The sequence below is a fragment of the Mesocricetus auratus genome, unplaced genomic scaffold (genome assembly GCF_017639785.1).
Source record: "Mesocricetus auratus isolate SY011 unplaced genomic scaffold, BCM_Maur_2.0 Super-Scaffold_6730, whole genome shotgun sequence".
Lineage (NCBI taxonomy): Eukaryota > Metazoa > Chordata > Mammalia > Rodentia > Cricetidae > Mesocricetus > Mesocricetus auratus.
Genome location: NW_024429184.1, coordinates 18,396,110 through 18,422,965, shown reverse-complemented (window position 1 = coordinate 18,422,965; position 26,856 = coordinate 18,396,110). Strand labels below are relative to the sequence as shown.

General features: G+C 43.3%; 1 protein-coding gene across 1 annotated transcript in view; it reads left to right on the top strand.

Moving 5' to 3' along the window:
• The window catches only part of Aco1 (aconitase 1), a 46,297-nt gene that overhangs the window by 6,570 nt on the left and 12,871 nt on the right, over positions 1 to 26,856 (top strand). Inside the window, exons 2-14 of the mRNA XM_005078868.4 lie at positions 8,908 to 9,026; positions 9,781 to 9,949; positions 12,440 to 12,577; positions 16,931 to 17,000; positions 17,120 to 17,303; positions 17,738 to 17,877; positions 19,991 to 20,162; positions 21,241 to 21,341; positions 22,186 to 22,302; positions 23,361 to 23,520; positions 24,776 to 24,911; positions 25,592 to 25,676; positions 26,377 to 26,533. Coding sequence (XP_005078925.2) covers positions 8,930 to 9,026; positions 9,781 to 9,949; positions 12,440 to 12,577; positions 16,931 to 17,000; positions 17,120 to 17,303; positions 17,738 to 17,877; positions 19,991 to 20,162; positions 21,241 to 21,341; positions 22,186 to 22,302; positions 23,361 to 23,520; positions 24,776 to 24,911; positions 25,592 to 25,676; positions 26,377 to 26,533 — 1,726 coding nt within the window. The 5' untranslated portion in view covers positions 8,908 to 8,929. The remainder of the gene's footprint in view (positions 1 to 8,907; positions 9,027 to 9,780; positions 9,950 to 12,439; positions 12,578 to 16,930; positions 17,001 to 17,119; positions 17,304 to 17,737; positions 17,878 to 19,990; positions 20,163 to 21,240; positions 21,342 to 22,185; positions 22,303 to 23,360; positions 23,521 to 24,775; positions 24,912 to 25,591; positions 25,677 to 26,376; positions 26,534 to 26,856) is intronic.

Sequence of the window (26,856 nt, the reverse complement as noted above, 5' to 3'; positions counted from 1 at the left end):
ACATAGTAGCTCACAAATATCTGTGCTCCAGTTCCGATGCCTTCTACTGACCTTCCCACCGGTACCAGGCACCCAAATAGTGCACGTACATACATGCAGGCAAAACCACCCATATACATTACATAAAAATATTTCTGCAGGGCAGGGGTAGCATACACCTTTAATTCCAACACTCAGAAGTCTGAGGCAAGTGGATCTCTGAGTTCTAGGCCAGTCTTGTCTACAGAATGAGTCCTAGGACAGCCAGGGCTACACAGAGAAACCCTGTCTCCCAAATGAATAAATGGTAAGTAGAAAGACAGACAGAATAAAAAGGTATATTTTAAAAGAACCATTGAATGAAAAAAATGAGTATGAAAGATACATTCTTGGACATTACCGATGGCTAAGTAAAGTGTCTCTCATCTGCATAGATTTTTGAAAGTTTTAAAAAGTTGTGGTAAACCAGTTGTTTGCTTGTTTTGGAGAGTTGGGTTTTTTTAACTTTTTTTTTAACGTCTATATCTGGAGCCTTAAGTCTATCCAGCCTTATAATGCTTCTTCCCATCCCAGGAAAAAAATAAAAATGCATATTACTGGGCCACTCTTATTGAGTAAGAGTCTTCTTGACTCTGCTTAATAAATGTGTTTTAAAGTATAGATTTAGCTCTTTAGTAAGAGAAATCGTCTCCTTTTCTAGCCCACCCAGCTCTGTGAAGTAAGGGGTAACAATCTCATCAAATACTGTCACTCATGTCATAGAGTTCCCAGAATGCACTGTGCTGAGTGTGTTAACTTTGTTATCCCAGCACCCCTTGCCATGTGGGCAAAGATGGACAGGCAGGCATTTCCACCTTAAATATGCAAAGAAAAAAGCGATGTTTAACAAGCTAGAAAGAATTCTTGTCAGTAGCCCTAAAGGACAATCAGACTAAAGTGCAGATTAGAAACCAAAGAATTGGGGATTAAATGTTACAAATTTGCATGGACATGAAACCACTGTGCTGAGCACGTGTGTCAGGGTGACTCAGCACTGGTTCTTACCTCTGAGTGCATTATAACCACAGAATGGCGTCTCATTCTCTGAGCCAGCTGTTTCTCAGACTTTGCTGTCAATAGTTTTCCTAAGTACTCTGATGACTTTAGGCGTATGTGAATGTTCCTACTCCGGTTGTCTCTCGGTCTCTCCTGACCTGTGAACAACTGGGGCAAGCTTGTCTTTGTATGACTTGCCTTGGACCATTGCTCCAAGTGACTTGTACAGAACACTTAATTATTCTTGTCCTCCTCATCCTTCCTGAGACCATTATAGAATTACAGAGCAGGTTATAGGTTGTGGCATGGTTCAAGAAGGGGCGTCACCCTACCTTGGCCTCTTAGGTGACTCACGTGCTTGAACCTTTGGTTGAGAAGAGGAGCAGTGAATAGCCTTGGTCAGGAACTGCAAAGAACCCACCATGTATGAGAGTTGCACCAGGGAGACGTAAGAAAGGCTGAGAGTCCCTCCGCATGCCCGTCTCCAGCCTCGGGGCTCAAGATGGTGTCGTCGTCTGCATCAGTTGCCCTAGCGCTGCTGTTCAACCCATCCTTTCAAAGTTAGATAGTATACAAATTTTGCCAAAAATTAAGGACATATTAGGGAAATTGAGGCTGGCTATCTGCTCCTCACAAAGATGCCTTTGAGTGTAAGATTATTTGTGAGTTTAATTTGTTGTTGTTGTTGTTGATTTTTTGTTTGCTTTTGTTTTTCGAGACAGGGTTTCTCTGTGTGGCTTTGGAGCCTGTCCTGGAACTCGCTTTGTAGACCAGGCTGGCCTTGAACTCACAGACATCCACCTGCCTCTGCCTTCCAAGCGCTGGGATTAAAAGCATGCACCACCACTGCCCAGCTGAGTTTGATTTTTTTAAGCACTATCTAATTTGGATATTTGTATGTGAAGGGACTCTGCCTGTAGCTGAGGGGTTGCACCCTGGGTGCAGGAGAGTTGGCTGTGGCATGGGGAGACCAACTCCTAGCTTGTAACCTGATGCTTCTTACTGACTTATCACCTATAGAATAGGAGAGTGGTGCATTTGTGGATGTGTTGCCTGAAGAGTTTATCAGCACTTGGGAGGTGCCTGGTGCTGTAGTGGTAACCCACACATCTTGGGCAGTGGCTGCTTCTGCTCTGTAATGCTACATGCCCTTACTGTTCTTCCCAGCTTCCGTCCTGACCCCACCCACCTCCAGGGCTCCCAGCCTGCTGAGCCAGCTCTCATGCTTTAACCAAATAAAGGGACAGTAATGACCCCTCAGTTGCCCTCACCTGCCCTGTTCTACTTTTGTAACTCTCCTGGATCTTTCCTTCCTGCATTCTCACCCCCCCCCCACACACACACTCTCTTCCAAGCTTGGGGACTGTAAAAGCACCTGCCTTCCTAACACCAGGTAGCATCATGGCTGAGAGGAGCTGCCTAAAAGCCTCAAACACCTTATCTGCAGTGTATACTCAAACCTAGACCTTGACCATCCCTTTTCTCTTAGTCTTCCCTCTGCATCCCAAGTGCTGGGATTAAAGATGTGCACCATTATACCCAACATTCTTTTATGATTTATTTGTGTGTGTTGGTATGCAAATATGAGAGGCCAGAAGTGGGCATCAAATTGGCTGGAGTTGGAGTTACATGGGTACTGAGACTCAAACTCAGGACCTCTGGAAGAGTAGCAAATGCTCTCAACTACTGAGCCCTCTGTTCTGCCTCAGAGCTGACTTGTTATAGAGCCATTGCGTTCTCCAAGACTGGGTCTGCTCCACTGTGGCTTTTCTTTCTAAATTATCTAGTTAGAAATGTCATACAGGCCCAAGGTTTTAGTTATAAGTTACAAGGTTTCCGTTTGGTTGAAATCGCTGTTACAAACAGCTGGAAGGACAGAGTTGCCTTGCCTCACAGAATTCATTTCCCATAGGCACCCACACACATGGAACAACACAGCCTTTCCAGGGCTTTGCTTGTGGGAGAGCCCGGACAAGCCATGATAATCTTCTTGGAGACATTTGACCCGTTATTCTGACGTAGACATCCTTGGAATCTTTCCTTTAACAACAACATAAAAAAAAAAAGCTGTTCATAAGTAGCATAATGTTTAGACACAGAACCATCAGTTTGGAAGGAGGACCAATTAATTTCTCTTTAAATAGAAAAAAAAGAAGGAGTGACAGCGGTGGCATAGCTGTCCTTCCAGTGAACTGAAGTAAACCCAAGACGTGTGGTGGCTTTGACCTTGGAATTGAGAGCTGTGAACATTCAGATTGTCTGCGTTTAGAAAGGACTAGGAAGAGAGGAAGCCACACAGCAAGAAACCTGTTCCCGTTGTCACATAGACTTTAATAATCTCGAATCTGTTCTTGTTTTTCTCTGGGTGTCCCAAGTGAGCAATCCTAGGGTGCTGTCTGTGCTTCAGACTCCAGAGGGGTGATTCCTACACTATCAGGCTTGTACAGAGCGTGGAGCTCCCAGGAAGTGGGTGCACTGCCCCCGGACAAAAACCAAAAACCCCAAACGCTGCCCTCACCCCACTACTAATGGGGTTCTGTTATGCAGGACCACTTACTTCTCTGCTTCCTCCTCCAAGGGTGCAAGTACAGGGTTGAATGTAGGGCCTGTTTAAACATGAGGCATCTTGACAGGATTCTACTCTGATAGTGAGATGTAACATAGGCCTAGTTAATCTGGAGGCTGAAGTCAGAGTGAGAAGAAGCAGCTGCTATTTTTTTTTAAACCCTGACAATTGCCAGTTAACTGATACATCACCTATTCCTAACAAATGTGCCTTTGGTGGACAAAAATAGCATGCACCCTTTGGTACTGATGCTACCTAGACTGTGGCTAGGAGTGATGGCTTGGCCTCCATTAAAGCAGTGCTCTCATACAGCCCTCTTGTAAGATTGCTGCTTGACTATGGAAGTTTAGTCTGGAGCCACACATGGCAAAGCACCTTGTCCTAGCTGGGCGTTTTGCCCACATTCAACCTGATGAGCCTCTTAGCTTGCTGTAGGCAGTGAGACAGAGTCAATTGTGCAACACATTTTAGAGCTTCATTTACGTACAGGTGGGTCTCAAGTCCAGTTAGAGAGCAAGGCAGTTCCATTCTCTCTGGAATTACAGAACTGACTCTGGCCCACATTAGTGTCTTGATTGCATTTCTTGGAGATGAGAACATTTGGTCACCAGAGGCCATCTCAGTTTGTCACTCAGTTTGACCTTACTGGCAGATAAGCAATTTATTTATTTGTTTGTTTGTTTGCTTGCTTTTTTGAGGCAGGGCTTCTCTATGTATAGCGCTGACTGTCCTACAACTCACTCTGTAGACCAGGCTGCCCTCAAATTCAGAGATCCACCTGCCTCTGCCTCCCAAGTGCTGGGATTAAAAGTGTGCAACACCATGCCCAGTCTAGATAAGCAGTTTACAAATGAAGAAATTCATACAGAGAAGAGACAAATGGGGAATATACAACTTTACTAGCTGTTAAGGAAGTGTAAAGATTGGCTTTTTATCTCTCAACTTGGTGAAATGTAGGAACAGTTATCTGGCCTGGTTTGTGCACCTCCATTCTCTGCTCCAGAGAAGGATCATTAAACTAATACAACCTTTCCTGGGCACTTGGGCAAAGGCAGGAACATACAGATCCTTTCACATAGCTGTCCTACTTCTGGAAACTGACAGCCAACAATTTATTAAGTGGATTAGGGGCCTGCTAAAGCTCTGTGTACAAAGGTGCAGCATTGTTTGGCAATGTGTGCAAATAGCCAAAGTCAAGGTCTGCCTAGGGTGTGAGGACGGTTAACCCACGGTGGATGTGCACAAGCGAAGGCTCTAGACCCCACAGGTCTCCTACTGAGGCCACAGGGCAGCTACCAGCAGGACTGTGGAGCCCAGACGCAGAGCTCCTCACCTGCATGGCTCCCTCTTTCTATTTCTACTTCAGATCCGGCTACTTTTACCTGATGTTTAGGGTTTGTTTATTTATTTTTTGTGATTTCCTCTAAAAACTCAGGGTTTGTATTGTACACTCTACTCTCCTGTGCAGAGTCAGCTGTGGATTCACACAGCCTCACTTCACAGAAGGTTAGCTTTGAACCACCATCCTACCAGATAGTCATCTTTACTTTCAGAGTATGTGCACAGTGAAGGGCTTCCCACTTAGTGCAAGCCTCCCTGCATCCCTTCATAAAACCCTGTTGTATAAGAACTCTTAGTGCCTTCACTGACTAACTGCCAGAGGTGAGTGTTCCACAGTCCCCAGTATTCAGCTAAGCCTCCAAGGAGGGGGGGGGGCCCAAATGATTGCTTTAGCTTTCTTCTTAAAGATAGCATTGCCCAGTCTTTTTTTTTTTTTTAAGATTCTGTTATTTATTATGTATACAGTGTTCTACCTGCATGGTGTTTGCCTACACACCAGAAGAGGGCACCAGATCTCATTACGGATGGTTGTGAGCCACCATGTGGTTGCTGGGAATTGAACTCAGGACCTCTGGAAGGGCAGTCAGTGCTCTTAACCTCTGAGCCATCTCTCCAGCCCTTTTTCACCTTTTTAACTTGTTTGCATTTCCTCTGGCCTCTAATATCACCCTATTCTGTGAAAGCGAAAAGGCAGCAATGTAAACATGCTACCTTGTGTGCTGACTTTTCCACTTCCCCAACAGAAGAAACTAAAATAATGTGCTGGCCTTGCCCCCAAATCCACAGTTCACTCTGGGTTCATTCCTGGCTCACCAAGTTACCACATGCAGATTAGCTAGATAAAACAGAAAAGAGACTGGAACAAAGCCATGGGGGAACGGGGAACGAGCACAGAGAAGAAAGCCGGGGCCTGCTTTGCTTGAAAGTTGTAGGGCCCCCTAGGTAGCTGCTGGGCTTCCTGGACAAAGCTGCAGATCTTGGGGCAGTTTTGGAGCTTGTGAGAGTATGGCAATGCTTGAGGATTAGGAATGGGTTAGAGTTTGACCAGGGAGAGGGGCTGACTTAAAAAGCATTGGCCATGCCTAGAGTCTGTGCTAGATCTGGACCTATTCCCAAGCCAAAGGTCTTCTCCCTCCTTCCTCGTTGAAATGCGGTCATTTGGGGATTTCTCCAGGAATTACCAAATCACTGAGGCCTCCTGTGAGTAGGTTTGCACCAAGAGTGTTAATGTGGGTGTAGCCTTGGAGTGCCCCTGGATTCTTGAGTCCTCCAGGTTTATGGAGAGGGATTATTTCCCAACTTCTAAGCAAAACCAGTTTTTAGTTGCTGTAACAGTTACTATTGGTTTTTGACCTGTGGCTCAGTAAAGATGGGCAGGGACATGTAATAAAACACGCTCAGAGTGGGTGCCAGAGGAAAGAGTACCTCCATCATTCAACACTGAGCTTGTCCTCAGATTCCTGATGGCTGTCCTCAGCTAGGAGCAGGTGGGTAGCCCAGTCATGCCAGCGTCACCGTCACAGCAGGAGTCCTCACCCCCATAAATGCAGTGGGCAATGGAAACAGCCTGAGTTCAAACCTCACTCTGCCTCTTCCAATGATGGATATGTTGCGCCATCTTTTCCTGCATTTGTGAAATGGGAATGACGATGTGTTCCACTGCTGGCGCCCTCTCCAGGACTGCAGAAGGCAGAACAAGGGGCTCTTTACACATCGCTACCTCCAGGTCCCTTTTTGCTTGGGGGATTTTTTTACATGACCTCTCGAGTATAGGTGTAGAAAAAGGCATAGACTCCAAACTCTTACCAAAGCATAAAGAAATGTACTTTAAAACAAATCTTTGATGTTATGTGTATTAATTATAATTATATATATACATATATGTGTATGTATATAAATTTTTGGTATCTGTTAAAGAAGCAATGGGGTAGATACTCTGTTTTGTTTTATATGAAGAATTAAATCTTAGCTGAATACTTGAAACTGCAGAATTTAGAGTTCATTGTGTTCTGATTTTGTAACCATTGATGCTGAAAACACTGCTTCACATGAATGAAGAGTATAAAATGGTAAACACATAAGAAACTCTAAAAATCCCAATCCAAAAGTCACTTAATGGTTGTTTTTAATGAAACTCAAGTTAGCAATCAAATTGCACTTTTTAAAATCAAACATTTTAATACAACCCAAAGATATACTAATTTGATACAAGAATGAAAGTAGAAAAAATGAAGTCTTTGTTTTCCGTAATTAAATCACTTATGTTTCAGTAAGAACAGAAAACTTTGTCTGCAGGTCATAATATACAGTAATCTTGAACCTGAGCTGAGGTACTGGCACATTGGTTGGTGTTGCATGATGTAATGACATACGCGGTGCAGTGTACACACGTGTGTTCAGAGCCAAGGCTGCAGAGAAGTCCCTCAAGGCAGCATGGGCGAAGACTGCCAGAAACACCTCAGAGTCATTGCAAATTTGATTTTGATTCCTTGTTTGGTGGTTGCATTAATATTTTCCTGACCCCCACGTGTAGTTATAGGACCCCATACTGAGCTGCACCCACTGTTGAGAAGCTAGGGACACTCAGCTTGGTGCCTGCCCTATTTATCCTATGCAGTAATGTCATCCTGGCACATTGATCACTCTATAAACAATATTTACTCATAGAAACCCTGAGATTAAGCAGGGGAAATGCTAAGCATTTTTATATTTAAATTGATATCGGAGAGGGACTGGCTTACAGGTTAACAGTACTTGCTGTTCTTGCAGAGGATCCAGATATGGTTCCCAGCACCCACATGGCAGCTCACCGCTGGCCTTAACTCCAATTACAGGGGATCAGACACCCGCTCTGGCACAACACACACACACACACACACACACACGGTGAACATATATTTATACATGCAGGCAAACATTCATACACATAAAATAAAAGTAAATAAAAATATTGGAAAATGATGGATTGAAGGGTGAGACCCACCACTGTGTGTTTTGCTGTCATTTGTGTTGTTAAATGAAAGCACCATTTATATGTGTGGTGACCTAGGAATAGTGTCTTCCTGAGCTGGGGTAGCTGGTCCCCTGCGAACTTATGTAGGGGTTGGAGCCTGATCCGAAGCCCCAAAGAAAAAGGGGGGGACAAGAGAGGGGTCACCATCAGATGCCAAGACAAAGCAGGAAGACTTCTTACTGTAGTATTCAAGATTATTGAAAGTGCTGCAGAGATTTTAAAAATTGAAACACATAGAACAGTTTCAGAAAACAGGCTCTCGGTCCCTACTTCCACAATTGATATATATATATATATAGTCCCACAGTTGTAGTGGCTGTGCTGAGGCAGAGGCAGAAAGATCAGTAGATTGATACAAATGCATAAACTCACCTCGTGGCCTTCTGGAGACTGCTACAAGATGAGTCCAGATTCCAGGTCTGTTCATACAGCCCAGACTCTCTGTGAGATACATCTTGGTTTCCTCCTTTCCTATGTAAAGTTTGTGGAAGACTGTTAGAAGAAACAGCTGCTTGCTGTTTGAAAAGCAAATTCTGGCTTTCAGACGTGGTAGCTTCACAAGAAACGAGTTTTGTTGAGACTGTCATTCTTTTTTTTTTTTAAATCTTTTTTCTATTTAAATTAGTAACAAGCTTGCTTCACATGTCAATCCCAGCTCTCTCTCCCTCCCTTCCTCCCCCCCGCCCCCCACCAGCCTCCCCAGCTCCCCTGGGAGGGTAAGGCCCTCCATGGGGGATCTCCAGATGGACTGTCATTCTAATGTTGATTTAAGTCCCATTCCACCTTCTATTTTGAAAAGTTAATAATTGATTTTTTATGTAAATGTGTTCCATAATTTCTACAAAGAGCCTAGCTTCCAAAATAAAATTATCTTCTATTTTAAGATTTATTTTTTTAAGTCATGAGAATTTTATGAAGTGTTTTGGACATATTTATTCTCCACCTAACCCCTCCCAATTATTTTGTTCCTCAGGGACACGTGACCATCAATAATCATGAAGAACCCATTTGAACATCTTGCTGAGCCCTTGGACCCTGCACAACCAGGAAAGAGATTTTTCAATTTGAATAAATTGGACGACTCAAGATATGGTGAGTACATCACCCTATGATGTAATTGCTCTGTTAGCAACTGGTTTCATGTTTGTGTAATTGATTATGCAACTGATTTGCCTTGGGGGGATTGGAAAAGCTCATAGAAGACAATGAATGAATGTAGATCACGCACACACACGCACACGCACACACACGCGCACACACGTACTTTTCCAAATAAGCATCTTATTATCTTTTCTAGTTCGTGGTAGTAATTTTCATGTATTTCAAGATAGACTTTTGGTTTTGTAAATAAAATAGATTTCTTTTTAACGAATTATTGGTTATATACAGTGGCCATGCTACATTGTGTTTAGGGTGTTTAATTGTAAATGGGTCATTTTCTCATTTCTTGAGTATTAGTTTCTTAAGAAATATTATTCTGTATATCTATAAAAATTCATATTGCTTGCCAAATACCACACAGTGAGAGTCTAGACTGATGGTGAACTGTGGTGACTTAATGGGAACTTTTCTTTCTGTTACTAAATTCAAAATAAGCAACCATTTAACATAAATAAATAAACTAATTGTTTTAGCCCATTCCTTGAGTGTTTTCAATTACTGATGTCTCTTAAATCCATGTTCTGTATGTAGTTTTCACCATATATACATTTTAAACTTACCAATCACTTTACCCTCTTTCCTTGCTGGAAGAATAATACAATGTCTTGTATCAAGTTTATCAAAGGAACTCTGAACAACAGGTGCCCTGCAGTTTGTTTTTAATGTTTTCTACCTTTTCTCCTAGGACGCCTACCATTTTCTATCAGAGTCCTCCTGGAGGCAGCCATTCGAAACTGCGATGAGTTTCTGGTGAAGAAAAATGACATTGAAAATATCCTGAACTGGAATGTCATGCAGCATAAGAACATAGAAGTGCCGTTTAAACCAGCCCGTGTCATCCTGCAAGACTTTACGTGAGCCTCTCACTGCTCTGTCCCACCTCCCTCGTCAGCCTCGCAGGAAGGGTTTTACTTCAACAAAACTGTTGTCCCTGCTGGGGTGGGTAGAAGATAGCATGCAGGAGCGCTCTGTGGAGTGTTCCGTGCCTGTTGCAGGCTTCTGTGCCTGGGCACAGTTGCACTGTCAGAGGAGAGGAGAGGTGCTCGTGAGGTGCTCCGTGAGGTGCTCCGCGAGGTTCTCCGGGAGGTGCTCCGCGAGGTGCTCCGGGAGGCGCTCCGTGAGGCTCTGCTTGCCAGCCTCAGCTCACAGCCTGCTGCGCCTGGAATTCATGCTGCCAGTTATGGCACAATTGCTCAGACATATCCTCCCATTCCCTTGGTAGACCCAGTTTCTTTATGTAGAAGAAAATCACACACACACACACACGCACGCACACACACACACACACGCACGCACGCATGCACGCACACATATATATAAAATTTTGCAAACACTGGTTTTACGCCTGTGTGTACCTCTCATCTCAGTAGCATTCATTTTCCTGCACATGATTTAATTTTGTTCTTTAAGGCTAAAAGCCTTCATACTATGTGTGGTGTGATACTGTTTGTATCCACTGCTCTTTCATAGATACCTAGCTGATTGCTTAACTTAGAGACAGGGCTGCAGTGGACACTGAAGTGCAGTGTCTCTATGACGTGCTGACTTGGAGCTTTTGCATAAATACCAGAAGGGCATGCCTGAGTTATACGGAACATCTAAAAATCATTGAGTTCTTAAAGAACCCCCTGTACTGATACCATTGTGGATGTACTCATTTACATTCCCACCATGGTGTCTACAGTTCCCCTTTGTCCATGTCCTCATATATGTTGATTTTTTTTTCTTAATGACTTCCATTCTGACTGGAGTGAAATAGAATCCCGATGTAATTTTAATTTGCTTTTCTTTGGTGACTAGTGAGAAATTAAACATTTTAGTGTGCTTATTAGTCATTTATATTTCATCTTTTAAGAACTGTCTTTTGTTTCATTGTTCTTTTTATTGATTGGGTTGTTTGCTTGTTTAGTTTTTGAGACCTTTGTACAGTCCAGATGTTAGGTTTTTTTCAGCTGTATTGCTAGCAAAGCTTTTCTCCCATTGTGTAAGCTGCCTCTTGACTTGATAAACTGTTTCCATTAGTGTGCAGAAGCCTATTCATTTTATGAGCTCTCATTTGTCAACTGGAATCCTATTGAGACATGCCTTGCCCACACTTACATCTTAAAGTGTTTTCCCCACTTTTCTTCTAACAGTGTCAGAGTTTGAGGTCTTACATTAGGTCTTGATCCATTTGGAGTTGGTGTTTGTGCAAAGTGAGATATCGTGTTCTAGTTTCTTTTGCATGTAGATAGCCAGTTTTCCAAATATTGTTTGTCTTTTCTCCAATGTAAAGTGTCATTTTCCCAAACTGGGAGGCAGTACTTTGTGAGTTTATATCTGGATTCCCATTCTATTTTATTGATCTACATGTCGTTTGGGGGGCAGGGTTGTTGCCATCGCCCTGCAGTATAACTTGAAGTCAAGTCTGATGAGACCTCCAGTGGTGTGGGGACTAAATGGAGAAAGTCTCCTTTGCACTGCAGCATTACTCTTTTTGCTCAGTGTGGTGCTTAGTGTTGTCAGCTTTAAAGAACCTAGAATCACCTGGGACATAGGTCTCTGAGAATGGCTGTGATGGGTTTTCTTGATCATATTAATTGATGATGACGACAGGGAAGACCTATCTTAATTGTGGGTAGGACCATTCCATAGACAAGGGAACCATGGGTTACAGTAAGCCCTTTCTCCCTGAATAAGTGACATTTGTCAATAACTTATAACAGCAATGAGAAAAGAAGCTAAGACACAGGGGGTTTGCTTTGGCAGCCTGAGGTCTTTATGTGACCATGTGGATTTTTTATTGTATTCTTCTATTTCTGTAAAGAATGCATTAAAAATTCGGTGAGGATTGCATTGAACCTGTAGATGATTTGGTAATATCTACAACAAAGTTGATTCTGCCAATCCATGAGTATGAAAGTGTGCCCATCTTAGTGTCTTCAGGTTCTTTCTTTGGCGTCTTGATGTTTCTTTATAGAGACCTTTCACCACTTTGATTAGTCTTATTCCAAGGTATATATCCACTCCAAGTTTGGTCTACAGTTGCAGGGGTGGTCTGGGAAGCAGCCACTCTGGTCAGGGTTCTTGAGCATAAAATAAACATCCTGGATTTACCGTAGTGTTTTTGTATTCCAGTTAATTTCCTGGTGGAGTTCTACAAGGAGATTCTACACAGTCACACCACTTAGCACCTGCATGCTTTCTGCTCAAGGAAATATGCTTAGAAACTTACACTTTTCTAAGTCACCTATTGCTAGCCTCTCTGATGAGATGGTCCCTTGTCGGTATTAACATTGGCAAACCTGCAAAACCCAGTCACATGCATTTATGGCTGTTTTCTGCTTACTTCTTTCTATCCCTAGGGGCGTGCCAGCTGTAGTTGATTTTGCAGCTATGCGTGATGCTGTGAAGAAGTTGGGAGGAAATCCAGAGAAAATAAACCCTGTCTGTCCCGCTGACCTTGTAATTGATCATTCCATCCAGGTTGATTTCAACAGAAGGTGAGGATGGTTAAGAAGGATTCTTTGGTTTTCTTCTTTGTGAAAAATATTGGAATACACATTTAAAAAAATTGTGTGTGAATGTGTTGGGCCAGTGATAGCTCAGCGGGTCAGGGTACTTGCTGCCAAGCCCGAGGACCTGAGTTCCATCCTTGGGGTCCACATGTTAGAAAGAGAGAACCAACTACCACAAGTCGTCCCCTGATGTACGCGAGTGCCATGGCACGCTCATGCCCACGCATACCCACACACAGACAGATAAGGAAATATAAAACAGGTTTTTAATGTGGGTGCATATTTAAGAATGTCTTTAAAGGTGTTGCCAGAAAATTAACTTTCCAGTGAATGATATTGGGAGAAATGGATTATGTAAACACTGTTATAACTTGTCTGTTTGCTTTGAATAGGAGTAGTCTGCATCTAGCAGACCTAGCCTGACTCTAGCTTGAAGAATGGACTAAAGTATACATGTACATTTTGCCATGAGAACTTGTCAGTGCAAGTGCATGTCTGCCTTTAGAAGAGTAGAGGTGCTTTTGATCCGCTTTGTTCCTGTCTTTATCACAGGTGGCTAACTGTTCTTAGCATAACGCCCACGCTAGTTTTGCCCTCTGTCTCTGCTGTCTGGATATGTCCTCATCTCACTCTCTCCTGCCAAAGTCCATGCCCTCTCTCCCAGCTTACATTCCCACAAGTCAGAAACCCGCATTGTCTAGCCGATGTCATGATCATCTTGCTAGACTCTGTCTAGGGTGGACCTTGAGTTGCCTGGTTAACCAGACTGGAGCTGTGCATGTAATAAGCACTTCACATAACTAAAATAGATGACCTTGAGATTGTCCCTAGGTTAAATGAGAAGCTAAGTTAACATGACTGAGATAACTTTACATGGGGACAAACTAAGTCTCTTCTTTTCATCTGTCTCTCTAGCTTGGCATCCAAAAGTATGGGTAGTAAAATATCTTTATAAAGAAATTGAGCATATGTCTTTACAGTTGCAAACTCACAACTTAGCATCTGTCATCTTAATAAGCATTTAAAAAGTGAATACTTCTTAAGCAAAATATGTGTAGCATTTATTTATTTATAATCCTAGCTTGTTATACGCGTAACCAAGGTTTATGTTTACAAGTCGAGTGGTGATGGTCAGTATTCCTGTGCTATTTGTTTTACTGAGCTTTCAGTCTTCATTCTCATTCTCCAAAAGCCTTTGCTCGTCATCATGAGTGAGTCTTTGGACTAGATGACATCCAGATAGCAAACGTTACTGGACATTTCCAGGCCCTTTATGATGCACTGGAAGGTGCAGAAAGCCAACCTGTACCATAGTAGAATCCAGGAAGTGTACTTGGTTTGGTACATCGTGGACCCAAAGGGCATCTGAAACTGCCGGGTTGTACCTTTAATCCCAGCACTTGGGAGTCAGAGGCAGGCGGATCTCTGTGAGTTCGAGGCCAGCCTGGTCTACAGAGTGAGTTCCAGGGCAGCCAAGGCTACACAGAGAAACCCTGTCCTGAAAAAAAAAATAAAAAAGCAACAACTGCAAAAACAAAAACAAAAAAACCTCAGCTGTTATGTAAAAATAACTCCAGTATGTCAGTGGCAGGCAACATGAGAATATCTTTCTGACATGTTTGTAGGTTGTTGGACAGCGAGCTGACCCTGATGAGGGTGGTTGGGCACTTCTGTCTCATGTGGCAGTGGCTGGACTGGGAATGCGAAAATGCAGGGCAGCTGTGACAGCTTCATTCCCTTGTGTTTCTTTGTCAGGCAGGCTAAAGAAGGCAGTTAGCTGATGCTCTCAGGCTTGGGGGGCAGAAACTCGAAATGTCTCATAAAGCTCACTCAGTAGTTACAGAGCCACTTCTGTTCACAGTGCTCATGATTGGGTGATGTGGCTGAGTCAAAAACTCAGGGTACAAAATACAGCTCATGGCTTCTCAGCCTGCTTTCTTATAGAACCCAGGACCACCAGCCCAGGGATGGCATCGCCTACAGTAAGCTGGGCCCGCCTCCATCAATAAGTAATTAGAAAATGCCCTACAGCCTGATCTTATGGAGGCGTTTTCTCAGTTGAAGCTCCCTCCTCTCTGATGACTCTAGCTTGTGTCAAGCTGGCAACTAGCTAGGGAATGTTATTGAACAGTGGTTGACTTGGGCGTACAGAAGCTATCAGTGTAAGGAGGCTGGCATCGACAGAAGTATGTCTGCACGCAGAGATCTGTAAGTGGAGAAGGAATTTTTCCACATTCTACTATGCATTTAGTAGGGGCAGCAGTTTGTATTTTAGTTTTAATTTAAATTAATTGGATGTATACAGTAATTTTAATTATAATGAAATAATAATTTTGGATGTGTTAAATGTGTTGACTAGAAAAGACTTCTAAATTTAGAATCAAAGAAAGAAAATACGAGGGCATCTATGGACTATGGTGACTTCAAAGTTAATAAATTATTTGCAAAAAAAAGGTAAAGGTTATATCTTAATATATAATCTCTTGGAAGGCAGGCAAAGTTCTGGGAGTTCCAGGCCAGCCAGTGCTGCATAGTGAGACTGTGTCTCAAAAACAAAAAAGAAAAGAAAAGGAATATGTAATCCATTTAGAAAAATAGACTCAGCAGATAATTGCACAAAGAACAATATATGTTTCTCGCTTTAAAAAAATAATGCAAGAGGCAAACAGAATGAAAAGCTTTTTCAGCCTCGCAGATAATAAGAAAGTAAAATAAGTGTTTGTAATACCATTTTCTCTTATCAATATAATTAAGATTAAAGCATAACTATTAAATTAGCATGAGGGAAACACTTATGTGCACTGCTATTAGTTGGAAATTATGAAAGCGATATGTAGTGAGACCTTAGAAATGTCTGTGTCCTGAGGCTGGGGAGATGGCTCTGATGTTGAGAGTTCTTACTGTTTAGTTTCCAGCACCTATCTCGGGAGGTTCACACCCAGCACCTCTAGCTCCAGAGAGCTGACACCTTCTTCTGGTTTCTGTGCACTCACACGCACAGACACATACGCTGAGACACAATTAAAAAGAAAATTAATATTGTTTTTAAAAAAAAAGAAATTTCAGTGTCCTTTGCCCTAGGATTTTTGCAGTCAAGCACACTTTTAAATAATACTGGAGATCCAGAAAAAGCAGCCTGGCCAGTATACTAGCTAGTTTATTACTTGATTCCTTCTCTTTCCCGCCTGGCCCTGAGCTCCACCCGATGAAAATGCAGCCTTTGCATTTCCAGTAGCTGGCTTGTAAGTGAAAGGAAGGGCTGAGTATGAAAGGGAGACTCGAGGACAGTCACACTCGGTTTCAGATGACAGCTCTGTAATTGGTCAGTTTCTGACCATGACAAGTTACCCAGCTTCCCTGCCATCACTGCTGCTTCCGCAGGTGGAGGGAAGGGAGTTGTGATAGCACAGTGGCATTATGGGTATAGAGCTGACAGCCTGGGCCCTCAGCACCTACTGTTGTTACTGTGGCAGAATTGTAGCTACAGCCCCAGTCTCCGTACTGTGCGAAAGTAAAGAGTGTGAACTCTGAGACCTAGATTTCAGTTCCCTTTTCACCATTTACTAGCTGTGTAATGCTCAGCAGCTTCCTTAATTTCTGTGAATCTCATTTGCTCATGAGTAGTGCCCAGCTCAAGATATATAGACTCAATGAGACAACTAATCAAGCAGTTAGAATAGTAGCTGTTTCCTACAAATGTCAGTAGGTAATGATAGGAGCTTGGCTTAGGTCTTAGCTGTATATTTAGTGTTTCCTCAATCCGTTATATCCAGATTATGTGTGCCTTCTCACTTCTAAACCTGCAAAGTTGTGACTGACTTATTTGAATAAACCTCTGCATGTAATCTGGGGTTTACAGTTGTTCATGGAGAGCAGCATCTTCGTAAACCCCAGTCTGAAACATAGACTGAGGTTCTGAAAGCAATGGGCCTTGGCCTTGCTATTTTCTGTCTCTAGCATAAGCCCATGAGCATGCCACCCATGTGCGGCTCGCCAGAGAGAACTGATGGGGCCATTGATGAGAAGCAGGTGCAGAGCAGGGGTTCCTGAACTGTCTCTGCCGCTCTTGTCACGCATGTCTTGAGTTTGTCCCTGAGCCTCAGACTTGGAGATTAACTTTCAGTGGAATGCAGCTCATGTTTCCCACTGTGCCTGAGGGCTTTGAAGGAATCACTTGAACCCGGTGATTTGTTACGTTTTTACAGCTTAGCTCAGTTTTCCAGCTGGTAATCGGTGTCTACCAGCCTGCCAGCTATTCGGCTGATTCATCACCTGCAGATTGGAGGGGTGACATGTGAAGCCTTGCAATTTATACATTTGGTTTTTTTTCTCTGACAGGGCAGACAGTTTACAGAAGAATCAAGACCTAGAATTTGAAAGAAATAGAGAACGATTTGAATTTTTAAAGGTATGGGCCAGAGTTTGGTTTCACCATTTGGTTTTCCATGTGTGTGGGGCTTGAGGAGAGGTGTGCAGTTGACCAAGTTAAAATGTCTTCACTGTGTTCTTTCTGTTGTGCAACTCTAGTGGGGTTCCCAGGCCTTTTGCAATATGCGGATTATTCCTCCTGGCTCAGGAATCATTCACCAGGTGAATCTGGAGTATTTGGCAAGAGTAGTATTTGATCAGGATGGATGTTATTACCCGGACAGCCTCGTGGGCACAGATTCACACACTACCATGATTGATGGTCTGGGAGTTCTTGGTTGGGGTGAGTCTTGTCCCGTGTTCCTGTCACGTATGCGCTTCTGGGGCACACTCCTCTTTCACTGCACGTGTTTACATTGTCACAGGGAGGCTGCACTTGTCTGCTTTGTTTACTGCTGTATTTTTCAGTGCCTAGAAAACAAGACTTTCTATTTGGAAAAATAAACTGAATTACATTCAAGGACATTTGCATAAGTAAAAATCCACTAGGTGTTCCTTAACAGCAGAGCCTCCTAAATCTACTCTCTATTGAGTGTGGCACTGAAAAGATTTTAGTCCAGGTACTGGGGGAGGGCACTCTGTAGAGGGAATAGAGAAAAACGAGTGTTCCTTAGGGAAGTACAGCTGTGTACCAGGTAAGCGTGCGGGCTGGGTTTCTCGAGTCTGTGACTGAGGGACAGTGAGGGCTATGAACATTCTGCTGTGCGTTCACTGCAGGTGTAGGTGGCATTGAAGCAGAAGCTGTCATGCTGGGTCAGCCCATCAGCATGGTGCTTCCCCAGGTGATCGGCTACAGGATGATGGGGAAGCCCCACCCTCTGGTAACATCCACAGACATCGTGCTCACCATCACCAAGGTAATGAGATATGTATATGTAAATTTTATATATATATAAAATGATACACACACACACACACACACACACACCCTCTTGGAAAGCCAATGACAAACGGGGAATAAACTTAATGGAGTGGGTGTGCTCTAGAGAGCCTAAGTTACAGTATATTGATAGATTATAAAAATAAAATGAAATTAAAAAGGGTTGTTGTGGTTGAGTTTAGATGGTGGTTATCTTTATTCTTTTCCTTAATTTTTAAAGTTTTGACATAAAGTACTCAGAAATTAAAATCATGTTCATATTCCTGTCACCATTTCTTTTTCTGAGACAGGGTCTCTCTGTGTAACTTCAGCTGTCCTAGAACTGACTATGTAGACCAGGCTATCCTCAGACTCACAGAGATCTACCTGCCTCTGCCTCTTGCCTGGGTCTTGTCACCAAGATTGAGAATGTCCTGTCAGATTTGCTTCCGAGGCTGTTTTTATTAATTAGGGTACATTTATAATTTGTGAGTATCTCTAGAATTAGCATGTATGTATTGATCAGAAGATCCTATCCTTCCCAGAAGTAACCACTGTCTTAAGGTTGAAAATTAGTCCCACACATATTTTACACTTTTGCTACAGTTTTTCCATGTGTTTCTTTTTCTTTTGAATTTTATTGCATTTTTACCTCTGTGTGTGCTTGAGGTATGCCATGGCATATGTGGGGAACCAAGGATAACCTTTGGGAGCTGGTTCTATCTTTTCACCTTGTGGTTTCCAGGCATCAAGTTGCCAACCCAGCCATCTTGCTGGCCCCACCTGGATTTTTTATATGTAAATAGCAACTTAGTTCCATGAATTATTTTAACTTTCTCTCTTATTGTAAGTTACTTTATTGCAACAGATGTAACTACAAGTTGGAAGTTATTATTATGGCTTTTTCCTAAACTCTTGCAAGAATCCTTTTGTGTTTGTGTCTGATTCACTTGCTTTACAAAAAAGGTACTTTCACCTGGCCGGTTTTAGTGCAAGCATTGAGTCCCAGAACTTGGGAGGCGGAAGCAGGCAGATTCCTGAGTTCAAGGCCAGCCTGGTCTACAGAGCAAGTTCCAGGACAGGCAGGGCTATCCACAGAGAAACCCTGTGTTGAAAAACAAAATAAAACAAAAAGGTAGTTTCATGGTCTTTATTTTAAATAATTTTTGCTGGTCATTTGGTATAGAGGCCTTTTGTAGAGGCCTCATGATATAAAGGCCACAAGTGTGTCTTTGATTTGATTTTTATGGAATTTAGAATTGGATTTATTAATACCACAGATTGTCACAGTAGTTTTCAAAAATGGACTAACAGGACTCACCTCAAATGTGTGAAAGAATGCACGTAACCGACTGGATTTTCCATGAACTTAGCTGTCTGTGAAACTGCCCTCCTTGTAAAGTTAACGGGCCAGTCCCGGAGCGTCAGCCCTGGCTGGTGGCTCGTGTGGAGAAGACGGGAGATGGCAGTCTGTGGGATTTGTGACAGCAAGAACTGTGTGTGCATTGTCTTTAAAAGCAATCAACTCTAAACCCTGATTGTGTAAGAACTAAGTGTATCTAAGTTGAAAGAATGTAATTTTTTAATGCCTTCAGTGTTTCATTCTGAATGTTTATCATTTGGAACTGCTAATCTTGGTGTAATTCGTATTTGTGGCATTCTTTTTCTCTCTTTTTAAGAAATAAGAGTTATTTTGGTGCACTCTCAGATGCATAGTAAGTTGGTGGAGAACTAGTAAGGTACCAACCTGCCCACTTCTCAGTCTCCTTGTTCACGTCACAACGGCCTTTTTTTCTTTTTTCTTTTTTTGGTTTTTCGAGACAGGGTTTCTCTGTATTGTTTTGGAGCCTGTCCTGGAACTCACTCTATAGACCAGGCTGGTCTCAAACTCACAGAGATCCACCTGCCTCTGCCTCCCAAGTGCTGGGATTAAAGGCATGTGCCACCAGCACCCAGCCCATAATGGCCTTTTTAACATTGGTACAGAACTCATAGCTACATCCCTTTGCCATCCTGGAATCCAGTCCTTTTAGGGAGCATTGCAAAGAGATAGTTCTGTTTTAAACATGGGCTGTCAAGACTCCAACTTCCCTATTGTTTCTACTGTACAGCACCTCCGGCAAGTTGGGGTTGTGGGCAAATTTGTGGAGTTTTTCGGGCCGGGAGTGGCCCAGCTGTCCATTGCTGACCGAGCTACGATTGCCAACATGTGCCCCGAGTATGGCGCGACTGCAGCCTTCTTCCCCGTTGATGAAGTTAGCATTGTGTACCTGCTGCAGACGGGTAAGTGAAGGGCCCAGAGCAGAGCCCCTGAGAATCCCAGCCCTGCCTTCTGCCTCTGCCCACACCATGCTCTTGTGTTAGACTTACTTGTCCTCTCTGTGGAGACAAAGTATGTAGTTGGATTTAAGGAGGTGTGAAATGAACTAAGTGATAGCCAAGAGGGAAAAAAAACTCTCCCTGGTACCCACAACCCAGATGTATACATTGCTTTTCAACTGCCGCTTGTTGTATATTAGCACAAGAGATCTTAGTGATGGTAACTGTTGTCTCTGGGGGGCCTGTCGGGTACCAGGCACTGGTATCTGCTTACCCTCTTCCCCTTCATGCATTGATAGAATAAACTGATGGATTACTTGATTAAATAATAGGATAGAAAACCCAGAATCAGAGCAGTGTAATTACCCAAGACTAAAGCCTGTGGCCATCGTACTCAGCACAGCAGTGGGTTCCAGGTTGTATTTCTGGCAATAGCGCACTGAGGATTAAGACTTTAGACTTTGGGTGCAAATTTGGTTCTTTGTTCTATCATTTCCTAGCTGTATTCCTTAGAGAAGTTACCTAATAATTTTCCTACACTAGCATTTCCTCATCAGTAAATGAAAATAATAATAGTGCATGCCTTGTGGGATCATGATAAAAGACCAGAGTTAGAAGTAATTCATTTGAAGCATTTAGCACCCACTTCCAGGCACACCAGAGTGCTTATGAGCCAGAAGTGTGAGTGGTTGGTAATTATTTTAACAAAGTAATGCCAGGAGTGACTGTGGCAAATTGAGGGCAGATGCATGGGTGCCCTTCAGCACTCAGCAGTGGGCTCAGGCTTAGGATCCTCTTGAATGAGGGCTTCACCAAAAAGATGAAGCCGGTCTGTACATAGAGCCAGAATCCGGTCTGTGCACATTGCTTTGGTAGGCAGAGCAGATGGTGCCTGATAACAAGCAGTCCAGAAGCTGAAGGAGCAGAGGTGTTGGTGTGTATGCACATTAGATGGTGACCTACAGAGCTGCAGGTGGGCTCTCGGTTTATAGTCTTTAACCCAGAAATAGTAACATGTTCCTTTGTTACTAATGTCATCTAGGTCGTGAGGAGAACAAAGTAAAGCACATTAAAAAGTATCTTCAGGCTGTAGGAATGTTTCGAGATTTCAATGACTCCTCTCAAGACCCAGACTTCACTCAGGTATAAAAGCAGCTTCTAAACATTGTTTCTTCTTTCTGAGGATACAGTTGCAGTGGTCTGTGTTTCTTTATGGTTAAAACAATTGTGGGAAAAGAATCACTGTGTTGTCTTTATAAGGTAATGAGGTGGTAAATTGTGAAAAATGAAAAGGTTAAGCACATAACATATCAAAGTAACTTCTTAATGTGACTGTTACCCTAACCTTTGTGAATTGAGTGTTCCCTCCCCCAACTACTGATTGACACTTAGGCATGGCAGGCTTTGTTAGACAGCTGCTGCTATTTAAAAGCCATGCCTATTGTCGTTATAGTCCTGGAAAGAAATGAAGGCATGAACATGTCAGTGGTTCTGTTTACCCAATGATTTGCTTTATTTTCTAGGGGTACAAACTGAGTCCATGTTTTCATAAGCAGCCAAGATTTAGAGAGTAACCCAGACTTGGGGTCCCAGTTTTCATGTACCTCAAGGGAAGGAAGTACTCACTGAGTTGAAAGCTGTCTTCTGCAGTGATGGCTTGTGGCTATATCCCTCAGTAGGAAGCCCATCTCAACCTAAAAGCCATGTGTTAGCTCCTCTACAGAGCAGCAAGTGGAAGAGAGCAGGCAGCCGGTGTCTGCCCTGTCTCCAAGGCAACCAAGAGTCCTGCCGGTCCCATGCTGCTCCGGTGCCCATGTTAGTATTGGGAAATTAATTTTTGATGTGATAAAAGCATTGCGGGCGCCCCTGATTTAGAACAAGCCAGCTTGTTTATTTGGCTGCTTATTGTTGGGATGTTCGAAGGTGTATGGTGTGATTGCATTATTTCTCTACAGAATCTATAATTGCTTTTGGTTTGGGTGAACAGGTTGTGGAGCTAGATTTGAAAACAGTTGTGCCTTGCTGCAGTGGACCGAAAAGACCCCAGGACAAAGTGGCCGTGTCTGACATGAGAAAGGACTTTGAAAGCTGCCTTGGGGCCAAGGTAGGTCTCTGGACTCCACCCTGTACCCTGCTCTTTTGTGTCCAGGTTTCCACCTTGTGATGGGTCTTCCTGAAGCCTGGTGCAGGGGCATTTCTTCTCCTCCCTAAACTCCTTCATGACTCTCCCATTAGCTATGGGCCCAGCAGCTTGTCTATAGCACATACCTGCCTAAAAACAACCCGTGTGTATGCATAAATCCTTTTCATGTGAAAACCCACCTCCTGCAGTGTGGTTCGCCCAGTTCACACAGACTCTTTAAGTCCCCAGACTTTTGTTCATGCCTCTCTGTGTGTGCATGTGTCTGCTTCATCCCTGACATCCTATTCTGTCCAAATCCATAAAGTTCTGCTCAGATACCATTCTCTGTAACATGGCACCAAGCATCCTCTGGCAGGAAGTCATCTTCCCTCACTTAGAAATCCATGGCATGGGGCCTGAAGCTCTTTGCGTATGTGTGATTTCCCTTACTGACCTGTACCTTTGAGCATAAGGTACAGGTCATTATAATTGCATCATAATCACTCTGCTACCCACGAGCTCCCAGCGTGATGACTGATACTCAAATTTTCAGTGAATCTCTCCCAAATGAGAGGGTGAGGTAGAGTTTATCCATGAGGCATCAGCATTATACCAGATGTTCAGCTGTATCTTACATTACTGATTAGAGTTGTTGAAATTGATATTAATACAAGTCACCTCTCTCCAAATTTCCATGAGATCAGAATCCATAGTTCAGTCAGGCTAACTTTGAACTGTTAATAGATTTAGTCTGTTATTCTTAAGAAGGGAAGAAAGTGATTGTTACTGATTTTGTTGCTGAGCAAGATTCAGGACTCAAGGCTGCCTTTGTAAATATCTAAAAAGAATAAAAAGACATTTAAAATTTCTGGATTATTTCAAAGTTTACTCATAGGAGTATTTATTTTGTTAACAATTGGCACTTAAAATTACTATCAGACTTCTTCCAAAGTGAAAATTTTGATCACATGTATTTTTCTTTTTAGTAGCAGATTGTGTGTGCCCAGTTTTCATCTATTTTCAACCTTCCCTTCCCACAGCAAGGGTTTAAAGGTTTCCAAGTTGCTCCAGACCATCACAATGACCAGAAGACATTTATCTACAATAGCAGTGAGTTCACCCTCGCTCATGGCTCTGTGGTCATTGCTGCCATCACCAGCTGCACAAACACCAGCAATCCATCCGTGATGTTAGGAGCAGGTGAGGGCATCTGGTTCCGTCCTCTTGGTCTCCTGGATGTGGGAGGAGAGTTTTACATTTCCAGATGTACAGACAGATTGGCCCAGAGAATTCCTACACAGCCAAAAGCATCCAGAGCAAAATATTTGAAGTAGAATTCATAGCACGTGACAGACAGCCTTTTCTTTTGTAATTAGCACAGAAAATAAGCAGAGGGGAGCAAAGGAAGCTGGGTTTCTGCCAACACCAGAATCTGGATCCTACCTGAGACAGAATAGAAACGAACCTCTTGTCCTGTCACAGACCTTGCGCCTGTAAGCCCCTAGCAGTGAGACTTTGCACTGTCCTGTGCATTCATTGGCGGTTGCAGCTGCACCAGGGCACAGGTCACTGGCTGCTGAGTCTCAGTGCGCCAGCCTGTTGAGCAATGCGGTGAGGTAGTTAATAGTTACATGTAGAGTCCAGTGTTAAAAGATCCCCTGAGTTCTGATGTTTAATCGCCCTTGAGAGCGCCCCTTGGGTCCAGAGACCAGGGTCAATAGTTCTTTCTTAATGGCCTGTAAGAAAAACCTTTGTAGAGTTCATCTTTACCACTAAACTTTCCATATTTAACTGGAGCAAACCCGTTTTCTCGGGAAACACCAGCAGCTGCCTTGTTCCTTCCTCTCATTTCTTCCCCTCAGCTGTCATGTTTCCTAAGTCAGAGCGTGCACCATTCCTTTACAGTCCTGACCGGGGACCCAGGCTCTGATCTTTGCTTTAGGAATATCTGTGGTCTAGACGTGCTATAGGCTATGCTCCCTTCCAATCGGGACACAGTTCGTGTATCTCAGACAAGGCCTTTCCACTTATAATTTCCATCTAAATCCAAACATAATTTTAGAGAATTTTCCCTCTAAAAATTAAAAGCTCATAAGATATCCCTAAGTAGTTTGGGATTTATTTCTTTTGTTTGGCTGGTTGGTTTTGTCTTGGGAACTTGCTGTATAAGACCAGGTTGGTCTAAATCACAAAGATTCTGCCTGCCAGATGCTGGAATGAAAGGTGTGCGCCACCATGCCAGGCTGGGGCTTATTTAATAGGGGGAACAAAAGCCCACCTGTGTCTTGCTTCATCTCCATGACTCATTTGGGTTTGCTGTGTACATGAACTGTCTCTGGGTAGTGAACTTTTGACCTATTGGTCAAGAAGTGTAACTGGAAAAAAACCTGGCCTTTCCCTAAAGTGTTCTTAACGCCTGAATAAATAACCACTCATGCTGTGTCTCTGTTCACAGGACTGTTAGCCAAGAAGGCTGTGGAAGCGGGGCTGAGTGTGAAGCCTTATGTCAAGACCAGCCTGTCTCCCGGAAGTGGTGTGGTCACCTACTACCTTCGAGAGAGCGGAGTCATGCCTTACCTGTCCCAGCTGGGGTGAGGAGGGGTTATGTTTGCTTGTTTTGTTTCGTTCATGCCTCAGCCATTGTCCTAGTGCTCTGGCACCTGTGTGCAGCTGTCTCCTTATCTGATCCTATGTTCTTTCACAGCATTTTATCACGTGGTAGATAGACTTAAACCCTAGCTTTCCAGTTGCTGAGGCTCCTGGGATGGTTGCCCTTGTTTATCAGAGTGAACCCTGTTTTCCCGTGTGGCATTCCCTCCTTTCCCCAGAAGAGGGCACCTTTCCTCACTTACTGAGAAAAACCGTGGGCTGGTGTGGCTGGACAATTGAGTCTGCCTGTGGGCCCAAAAATAAGTACTTGACTGCAGACATTCTAGTCCTTGAGACAGATGAGTGATTAGTCACCATGACAGTTCCTCCAGTTACCATTTTATTTACTAGTTTGTATAACATCTGCTTTCTCCATGAGTTTCATAACCTTCAAAAGTCTTTGGAAATGCACAATAATAGGAGATGGGGATATTAAATGACACATCTAGTTTCAGCTTTTAAATATTCTAGATTATTCAGCTCCTTGTGTTACAAGTTTAAAAATGTCCCTGTCCTAAACTCACTCCATTGCTGTTGCTCTATGAGCTGTGGGCTCTGGGAAGTATTCCAGCAGAGAGGCTCACTGAGAGTAACCATTTCCTATGCCTTGTTTGATACCTAGGTTTGATGTAGTGGGCTATGGCTGTATGACCTGCATTGGCAACAGTGGACCCCTTCCTGAACCTGTGGTGGAGGCGATCACTCAGGTAATGGCTTTCTGCAGGCCTCTTATTTGCATTCGTATAACATATGGCAAATTCTGCAAGTTGTATGCCTTGGAATCGGGATATGGTAAGAGGAGCATGGTCTTCAGAACCAAAATTCACAAGGAGAAATCACTAGCTGTGTAACACTAGCTAGTTTGTGCCTTAGTTTCCACACCTGTAAACGGGAGGTGATAGCAGCCGTTTTTGAGAATTATGGTAATAAAATGCCTTAAGCAGTACCTAAGCCCACGCAGGGGTTCAGTGCACTCTGGCTTTGACTACAAAGGGCTAAAGTGTTTGTTGCTGTTTATTAACCAAATTTCCTTAGAAATGAATGAAAACCACATCGTATTGGCTTAGTTTCTGTTGCCATAGATCTGTAGCCTTGAAAAGCACCGTTTGATCTGTCGGTATGGCGTTCTCCAGCTGTCAGCCTCTGGTGGGCTCACCTGGTCTAAGACTGTAGCAGCAAAATCTGTGATATTAAATGCTGACCTATCTGGTATTGTCTCAGGACCAGAAATCACTGACCACTACTCTGCATTTGCCCTGGGATACCCTCCCCTCTCTCCTCCCTGCATCAGGAGACTGAGGGAAGGTTGTCTGAGGGCTTTGTCCACGTGACGTGGAAACTGGTCTGACGTGAGAAGACCAGGCAGTGCCTTCCTTTGTAAAGTGATAGTTTTCTTGCCTCACACAGGGAGACCTCGTAGCTGTTGGAGTACTGTCTGGGAACAGGAACTTTGAAGGGCGAGTCCATCCCAACACCCGGGCCAACTACTTAGCCTCTCCCCCATTAGTAATAGCGTACGCAATCGCTGGGACCATCAGGATTGACTTTGAGAAAGAGCCTTTGGGTAAGATTTTGGTTCCGTAACTCTTTCCAGAATTGTAAAATATGACTATAAGGAAGATGCTACTGCTTTTGTTAGTACAAAATGAAGTGTGGGATCTTGAGAGTTGGGTGTGATGATGGTGCATGTCTTTACTCCCAGTGCTCAGAAGGCAGAGGCAGGCAGATCTCTAGAGGGGAATTCTAGGCCAGCCAGGGTTTACGCAGTGAGACCCTGTCTCTAAAAACAAAGATTCCAGAGAGTGTTAAGCCCACAGGTTGAGAATAAGACAACCACCACAATTTAAAGCCAAATTTGAAGCAAGCTTTAATTAAATACTGGCCGAG